The 9660-nt window shown below is 35.5% G+C and overlaps 1 protein-coding gene across 1 annotated transcript; it reads right to left on the minus strand.

Annotated features, from left to right (window-relative positions):
• Positions 1 to 685: 685 nt before the first annotated feature.
• Positions 686 to 8757, minus strand: LOC126373239 (cytochrome b5-like). Its single transcript, XM_050019302.1, has 4 exons — positions 8519 to 8757; positions 7738 to 7826; positions 7075 to 7143; positions 686 to 2258 (listed from the first exon to the last, which is right to left on the minus strand). The coding sequence occupies exons 1-4, from the start codon at positions 8618 to 8620 to the stop codon at positions 2174 to 2176; spliced, it is 345 nt and encodes a 114-aa protein (XP_049875259.1). The 5' UTR covers positions 8621 to 8757; the 3' UTR covers positions 686 to 2173.
• Positions 8758 to 9660: the final 903 nt, after the last annotated feature.

Here is a 9660-nt window from a genome sequence, read left to right on the forward strand (position 1 = left end):
CTTGGACATGTATATCATGTAACGTGTCAAAACTCCACAGAATCTGGCTTTTTGGCGGGAACGGAAACGGGACGGTTGCTTTCTTCATTAAATAATCTAAATAATAAAGTTTTGTGGTTAATAATAATCGCAGTAAGTTAGTCGGAAAACATTCGCGATAGTGTAATTATATATATTGTGTGATATCGGAATATTTAATAAACGAAGTGTACCTATTTTCGATTGCCAACAAGCCGCTTCATAACTCGAATGTTTATGCGGACTTGTGAGTTAATTCGTTTGGAGTTCGGAGTAGCAGTCTGCTCCGAGGGAACGCTTAGGTTTCATCATTCATCGTCATCACCTTTCATCATCAAGAAAAAAAATCATAAAACATGGCTGTATGGGCATAGTTCCCTTTGCCTTGCCCTTCGGGGAAGACCAACACCGTACGTAATTAGTAAGAGGGAGCGCGCGCAGACTGACCGTCTCGCTCGCACTTCTAGGTAAAGCGTGTAGCGGCGGTAAGAATGAGGTATTTTTCCCGGACAAACCATACAAAAATGCGGCGGATAAAAAAATAGTTTTAACTTAAAATAAATTTAAGAGGTATCTGCTGGAATCAACATCAGTGTCTTAATTGTGTAGGTAGGTTGGTACTTAACCTAGTGCATACATTATAGATACTGTTAAATCAAACAAATCATTATTGTCATCACATTTATAATGCTTAACTGTTGATATAATACCTACACTTCTAATATGTAACCGAGCAGTAAAGTTAAAATATTAAAAATATAAATCCAAAGTTTCAGAAAAAGTAGCACCGAAATTATTATAAGAATGACTTTTTTATACACTACGTATAGTAGGGCCAATTTAAGAGATCACATTTGACGTTTCCTTAATGTCACAGTTTTAAGGTTTAATATCAGTGGTTTCCAGGATTTGTGCCCAATGGCAATGGGAGGAGAGGGTGTACTATACACCTCTGCCTTCCCCTTCGGGGATACAAGCGTGATGTTATGTATAATCTTCCACTACGGCTCCCGTTTATTATGAGTATTAAATTGGTCCTACTCTAACTTGGATTTAGTTTAGTATGACGGTTCTAAAACTAGCACCATCTCTTTCTTACTTAAGACCTTTATAAGGGAAAGTGAAGGATGATACTATTATTAGAACTGCCAAACCAAAACATACTGAAGCTTTGCCCGTCCAAAATCAAATTATAACAATTTTAAAATTAGCTAACGAAATATAAAAACGTTTCAAAAAATATACTTTTGTTCTGTGTGCATAATAAATGCTATATTACTTGTATTAGATAGGTATACTACTCACATACCTAAATAAATACTTGTGGAAATTAGGTTTCTAGGTATTTTTGCCTACAATAAGTTAACTACACGCTTGATTATGATTTACTTCATCATCCCCTCTGGGTTTTTACTTTAGTCTAAATGGCTGCAAGCCGCTAAGGAGTAAGGGGGAGCACGCACAGTTTGTGTATCTAGCTCGCTCGCACTTGCGCAGTAAGGCGGCACACGTAAGAATTATATTTTTGTATTGGGTGTCTGGGATGTGACGTACAGTCAATACAATAATATAACTTGCTTATGCATTGACCGTACAAACACAGATGAACAACCCTCTCAACTACTTGGTCATTTCATAAAATATATTTTTGTTCTGTGTGTAATAAATGCTATAATATCTTGTACTAGATAGGTACACTACACACATACCTACTTATATACCTGTGGTTTGTAGGTACTTCTGCCTACAATATGTTAACTACTAACACTCGAGTATCATTTAGAATAGAATATAATAACATAAAATGTATATACCTTTCCGTATTCTCTCTATAATATAGTGGTAAAACGTAACAATATAGTCAGGTGATACGGAATTCTCTCCAAGTTTTACTGTCACCTTCAGCTTTCACTTCATTATTGTATACACGAGAAAGCGGCTACGATTGTACGAACTATACGCATATCTAATTCTCGATTTTGCATAAATATCATTCTAAATAGTCTTTCTACTAAAATATTCCACATCAAATATGTAATTTCTGCAACGCATTATCTTATTACATTAGCTTATAACTAGTTCCAACTAGACTTAATAAGTTGTAACTGGAGTGGACCAGTTACATTTGGACCCTCGCTTCCTCGCGTGTGCCTGTCTACCCTGGAGCGTAGTATCTTCGCGCTGCGACGCCGGCAATGATAGCAGCAGCCAAAGCTAGCATTATCCATTTCCATTTATTACTGAAAAAGAAAAAGCATCCGTTAAAGTCGTAAGACTAAATGTTCTTTTAAAATCCAAACCCCATAACCCCATTGTCTGGAAATCTGGGAGTTACAAGGTAAATGCAGTTGATACATAGGTAACCTACAAAAAATGTTTTGAACATTAAGCATCACTCTTTTGAGTTCGCTGCACACAAAAGCGTTGAGAGCTTTCGGGGCCGATTTTTTAATGTAATGTTCGAGTTCAACCGCCGAAGAAAATAACATGTATAACTTAAAATAAATTTAAGTGTCTGTAGGTATCAGAAGAAAAGTATAAACCCTGCAAAGTAATTACAATTCTAAAACAACTACTTAATAGGTATAATTACAGAATAAACATTAATATAGATAACACGCTAACAAAACGCCTTGAAAATAATTAAGAAGTTAATACAGAATTTTACACGATTAGTGTAGGGACCTACACACTATAACAACAACTTACACAACTTTATACTCTAATCCTTACCTAAGTCGGCACCTACTAGTATATATCTAAGGCCAAACTAGGTTCAAATTCACTTATGGTTTTACCTCAGCTCTATTAGAACCCGACTTTTAATAAAATAAAATGGCCGCGGGTATTGACTTCAATTTAGTTTAGTTTCGACAGTTCCTCAAACCCCTGAAGCTTGATGCACCATACACTCCGGCAGACGGGGCTTGTGCAGCAAACTTAGGATCGATCGCACTTGAGATGTATTTTCATACGAATGTTACTCGTGTGTACACGTGCAGCATAGAATAAAAGATAACACTACATATAGAACGGTAACTCTCCGCTCCGCGCCAATTCGTATCGGGCGCCGAGCTAAATTTACCGTACCCCTTTGGGTTTATACTGTAGTCTAAATGACCGTAAGCCGGTAAGGAGTGTGGGAGAGCGCGCGCTGACTATCTATCTCGCTTGCACTTACGCGGTAAGGCGGCACACGAAATAATAATTTTTGAATGGAGTGTCCGGGGTGTGACGTACTGTCAGAGCAATAAGATAAGTACATAACAGTAGGTACACTTGCTTATGTTACTGCACTGACCGTAAAAACACGTAAGAACAACCCTCCAACTACTTTATCGTAATAGACCAGTGTTTGCACGAATTCATACGAAAGCGAACCAAAGTACGAACGACCTTAGGTAATGTGTAAAATAAACGTAATACTGAACAAAACCTGGGTGGTGGAGGTGGGGGTAGGGATGTTTCCGATCGTGTTTGTGACCTTGAACAATACACAACGTTATTTACTCTACCGCTCTATCTACTAGGAGTATGGAGTATGGAGATCCACCTGCCGCAAGGATGGCCCCGGGGTCGTCTTAAAAAGAAAGAAAATTCATTTTTTTCTAACTATCTCAGTTGGTTTATATCGCTAGGAAATGGGGTCAGTATCAGAAATTGCTTAACAATTCAATTGTGCAGAGATTTTTTGCTCTCATTCATCTGCTAAGTTATTGTACTTGATAATGTAAACATGAAAGTGATTAAACACAGACACTGGTGTTGATTCCAGCAGACACTTAATATCATTTTAAGTTTTTACTGTCTTATCCACCGAAAGTAAAGAGACGGTTAACTGACTGCCTAAAAAACATCATCAATACTAGGCACAAATCCAACAGAATGAAATTGACAGTACACTTATTTGATCCGGGTTATTGTTTCATTCAATTTAAAACTAACAGCTGTCAGCCATCCATCCCTTTCCTATTCGGCGGATAAGAAAATGACAGGTACAACTTAAAATACATTTAAGTGTCTGCTGGCATCAGCATGTGAAGTGTGTGAAAATAACATATACGTTGCAATAAATACATAGATAATCGGTAAATAGTCGGCTTTTAGTAAATATGTTTCTTTTTACAAAATACACTAGGTCTAGAAGAAGCATTTAGGTAGAGTGCAAAGTTCAATTTCCGTTCCTGCTCTTGAAGCTACTTTAGCGAGCGACACTTGATTTGACCTTCCGCAAACTTAATAAAATATTCACCGATGAAAAATCTGTTATTTAATTTATTGTTACTACTCGAGGTATATTATATTTGATGCAGAATTAAAAAATATATATACGTAAAATACATTAGATAATAAAATTCAGACTTGTTAATCATCAAATAACAAAAATTAACATAGTTCAGTCACCATCCCATAGCGTTATCCCTTTTTCACAGGGTCCGCTCACCTAACCTGATTCGACAGATCCGGTTTTTTACAGGTCAGAAGCGACTGCCTGTCTGACCTTCCAACCCGCGAAGGGAAAGCTAGCCGAATACAGTTTAACATAGTTCGGTGTTACCAATTAATTATAAAAATTAGACAAAAAAGATTAAATAATAACCTTTCTCGAGGTACAACTATGGCGTTAACTCTTCCACATGATGTTATTGAAGGTACTCCTTTGAAACTCGATTTCGGTGTCACATATTGGCTGGTGCAAAACGATAAAAATGTTACTTGACTGTCCTGTTTCTGATATGGTTTATTGTTGACTAAGTAGCTGCTACCCGAATTCCTCCGCTAGCGTTAAGTAACTGTTCTAACACCCGTATTCTAAGATGTTTAACTCGAAATTTTCGTATTTTAAATTGACATTTATGTCCTCGACTTGAGAACGTTATTTTCTTTGTATTCTAAAGCAATAAAGAGTATACAAACAAACAAACAAACGTTTCTCACTGGAGTCGAATACATACTGTCAACAAATAATAATGAAAATAATGACGTCATGCTTCCACTCAACCTCACTGAAGTAATAAGGCATCTAAGAATACCTAATTTGAGCCAAGTTCATGGTGTTCCTTAAGGTCACCTCAACTGACTACGGAGTAAGGAAGGTTTGAGTTAACATCTTAGAATACGGGTGAAGTTTGTCTTTAAAAGTGTCAGTACAAGTAGCTCTGGCGATTCAATACCAACCCTGACACCCGAGTTGGTCTGCTTCACCCGTGTGGGTCATGAGACCTACAACCCTGATGTCAGAGTCACTATTGAGCCACCAAAGGCTCCTGACATGACTCATGTAACGGCTACATACTTAACTAAATAGTAGCCGAGACCGCTCGCTGAAGCACGGAACATCTACCTTCGGACAATGGAGTGATCAGCCTTCACTGTCCTAAACAAACTAGGGAGATATATTCCCACCGGGAATCGAATTCCAGGGTTGGTCAGATCGGTAATGGACCTTACAATTACAAACCACAGGAAAGTTGATTTGAGAGCAAGAAATGAGTTTTTTCGACTGAGGCCCTGCTCCCTCGCCATGGAAACCCTACGTAGCGCGAAGTAGAGGGTTTTGACACACTGCGTCTATCGATCGAAGCCGACATACTACGTAGATATACTACGCGCGCGGCGCTGTTCCCGTGTCGAGGGGACTGAATTATACAAATAAAATAAAATAAAAAGAGGACCTGCCACATCTACTAGAGGGAATACTTCTTATTACACCGACGGGATCTTGCTTCGGCAATGGTGAGCCTCTATAAAGAATTAACAAGTAGAGTAGTAGAGCTATAAACCTGTCTCGAGCAGACCCGTCATAGGTTCGCCATGATGAATCCGACTTTGATTCCACTAGTCGCTTTACGCCTGCGCAACTAAAACATAATAAGTTTGTAAACTAACTACTGTTACACCATAATCTTACACGGTGCACCATTATATATCTTTAAACATTATACATACTTAGATTACTTAGTAATAATGGTGTTGATTCTAGTACATGAAATCTAATATTATTTTAAGTTATACCTACCTGTCATTTTCTTATCCGCTGAAAAAGAAAGGGACGGATAATCGACATGCATAACATTTATGGAACACACGTAAATATTAAGCACAAATCTAAAACAACCCATTTACATTGGTAAATAACCCGACCTAATTAAGTTGACAGCACACATCAAACGGTTTGCATACCAACGAGATACCTATTTAATTCGCCACCTTTTGATTCACTCATTCATTTTAAAATTAAGTATTGTCAATCAGGCGTCCCTTTAAAGTGACAGGTATAACTTAAAATTTTAAATGTTAAAAAATCTTTCTACAGTTCAATCGTCAATAAATAAAAAGTACATTAAAAATTTAATTTAGTGTGCATTTTTAATGTTTGTTTTAAGTGTAATAGTTTTTTTATTGTATTGTATTCATGTTGAAATATTATAAATAATAGGTACTTGTATAATCATTACATACTTAACTACATCATCATTGAGTCATTGTCATATGTATATATTATATTATAATATTACATATTTTTAATATAAACATACCTACTGAGTCTCTTAAAATGTATATTATAATTATGTATATTTTGAAATTAACTACATTGTAAGCTAGTGAAACAATCTAATTTTCATCATTCATTTCATTCACCACCAACCAACACCAAAATGCCTTAAAATTGCCAATTGGTAAATTTTAAAAACAAATTCCAAAAGCATAATCAATTTCATTTCTGTCAACTTTTGGATTGATGATACATAACTACCTGATATCAAAGGGTATGATAAAAAAAAAATAATAACCTTGGATTTTTCGACACTGCCGCTTGACAACTGCAATGAAAAGTATTTCTCTGTTGGGGATACTTATATTCTAAACTATTTTAAGTTTAGTACAATAAATAAATTACTTCTTAAATACTGCCTTTTCTTGACTTTACAACTTGAACTATTTTCTGTTAAGTATCTAATCATATTTATGTTTTACTTTTTTTTGTGTGTCACATGTCACAGTGCTGAAAATGAAAATTAAATAAAGAAAATAATTCTTAAACTCACTACTCACCAAGGGTCAACATAAAATTTACGCTCTTGCGGGTGCAGAGATCCGATTTTAAACTTCTTCATCAACTCCCTGGAAAAAGATAATTGAAACTCATTATAAATTAACAATGACTTTGCATAAAAGTGGATCTAAGTTGCCCTCTAACTACTTGTGGCTCTGTTCACACCATTTTTTTTAATCAAATGGGTTTACTCTTTACACCATTCTGCCTCTTAATGAGATTAAAAAAGTGTCAACGATGTAATGAGCTTAGTCGAAAGATCTGTGTTCAGTCTTGCCTTAAAAGAACTCACATTAACCCATTGTGGCTTACGGATGTGAATATTATGGAAATGCAAGATAATTTTGTGCCAACCAAGTTTACCGAAGGATCCACCACACTGCTCCACTATGGGTCGGAGTTACGGCTCATAGCTGAGACTAACAGCTTAACGTGCCCACCTGAGTCACCTGATTGTACTTTTTCGGACCATCAGGTGACTCAAACCTGCAATGTCCTTACCAAACAATGGATAATCTAACAAAGTGATTTCGACAATATCCCCATATTTTTTAGTTGTATAGATTTTATTGCTGTATTTGTTTTTTGTTTAATTATGTATGTTGCCCATCCTTTGGCAAAAAACTGGGTAGGCAACTGTAAGTGGGCAATGTAAATCTAACCTGGCATCTGGACTGTGACCCACATCTTCAAATGCCTGGGTACCATCTTTGCCACCGTATTTCAACAGAGCATCCTCTCCTCCAGGATGCTGAAATATATTAAAAAATATTTTATACTTTTTTCGCCAAGTTCTATTTCAGATCTGCTCATTGTAAGACAAATGGATGGTTACTGATTACAAATATAGGTAACTCAGGAAAAAAGTATTAGGTTTTGGAGCCACTTTGTGGAACATGTTGCAAACCCCCTCTGCTTGATTGAGAAGAAGTTTGTGCCTCAAATAGCATACAGATTCTTGGCCAAATAGTTTACGTAATTAATAATGCATACATAACTAATGAGATGATAAGAATGAAACTCAGCAGATAAAATATGTTACGAATTTAGGGCTTAAAAACCATTTTATTTAAAAATAATATTTCTCTTATCCTCAAAGTAAGATAAGAAAAAGAATAAGTAGGTATTATAAATTATAATAAATACAAACTCAGAATATTTTTTATTTTTAGAAAAAGTATAAATCGCCAGAAATACACAGTGTGGACAGTTAAAGTACGAGTCTATAAAAATGATTGAACATGTTTCTGAGGTTATTGGATACTTGTCGAGGCCTCGGTAGTTTAAAAGGAAGTGAAAGGCAAATTGCAATATAATGTGAAACACATGTTAGTATATAAATGACAGGTTTATTATATATTTAAAATGAGACCTATGTTATAATATTCTTGCGCGTATGTTAATCTTGTTGTTTTAAAAGCTACTTAATTTTTTAAACCTCACCTCATTTAAGAAGGCAGTAACATCATAGACATCGTTGTTGATCACCATCCAACAACTGTTCTTAGTTCTATGTTTCTTTACTTCTGCTGCAGAAATGCTCATGGTTAGGCCGATATGCTCCTCTGTTTGAAAGTGGTACGCTGATAGATTTTATTGGACACTTGAATTTTGAAAAATTGAATATGAAAAATTACAGCCGAACAGCCAGCTACTTGTCAGCTGACTGTCAAAAAAATAACTTGCTCATCACAGATGTTTATGGAGTAAGGTTGCTTTTCGAAATCTTAATAACAATAAATATTAATAAGTCTAAATAAAAATACATAATGGTGCTAATTCCTGTAAATACCATCTAATTTTATTTTAGGTTATATCTGTCATTTTCTTATCCGCCGAAAAGGAAAGGGATGGGTAATCGACAAGCATAAAATTTATGGAACACACGTCAATTTCAAGCACAAATCTAAAACAACCGTCTAAAAATTCGCCCGGGTTATTCATTTATTTACTCATTCTTCCTAAAATTAAGAGCTGTCAATCATCCGTCCCTTTCCTTTTCGGCGGATAAGAAAATGACAGGTATAACTTAAAGTAAAATTAAGAGATGTCTGCAGGAATCGGGGCCAATAGCAAGAATCTTCCTTTCCTGAATAAATCGAGGGTTGAAAGGCAAATGGGTTTAAGCGACATTTTGTGAACTTTACAGGAGAGCCATTTAAAGTTTTATTTTTTCGAAAAAAATTCATATAAAAAAAACTACTGAATCAAAAGTGTTCAAAATGCTAAGAATTATTTTAAATTAAACGTTGCACAATTCTGTATTTATTTGGTTCGAAAAACACATCAGTTATAGATTTTAGAAGTCGCTTAATACAAAATGCCTCAATTGAACTAAATTACAGTTGAAGGAAAAACGGTTGATATCCACTAGAGCCAAATATTGGCTAAAAGCAAAATGCTTTAAGAGACCTCTCACTTATTAGTTTGACTAAAGCTAAATGAGTTAAACGACTTCTTAAAAAAAGAAGACTAGAGGCAAATCAGCTTAACCTCCATAAAAGGTTATATGACAGGGAAGGAAAATATCTTAAGTGACCATCCGCTACTAATTTCAATTGTATGAAATCCAAATATTAGTAAGA

The sequence above is a fragment of the Pectinophora gossypiella genome, chromosome 15 (genome assembly GCF_024362695.1).
Source record: "Pectinophora gossypiella chromosome 15, ilPecGoss1.1, whole genome shotgun sequence".
Taxonomy (NCBI): Eukaryota; Metazoa; Arthropoda; class Insecta; order Lepidoptera; family Gelechiidae; genus Pectinophora; species Pectinophora gossypiella.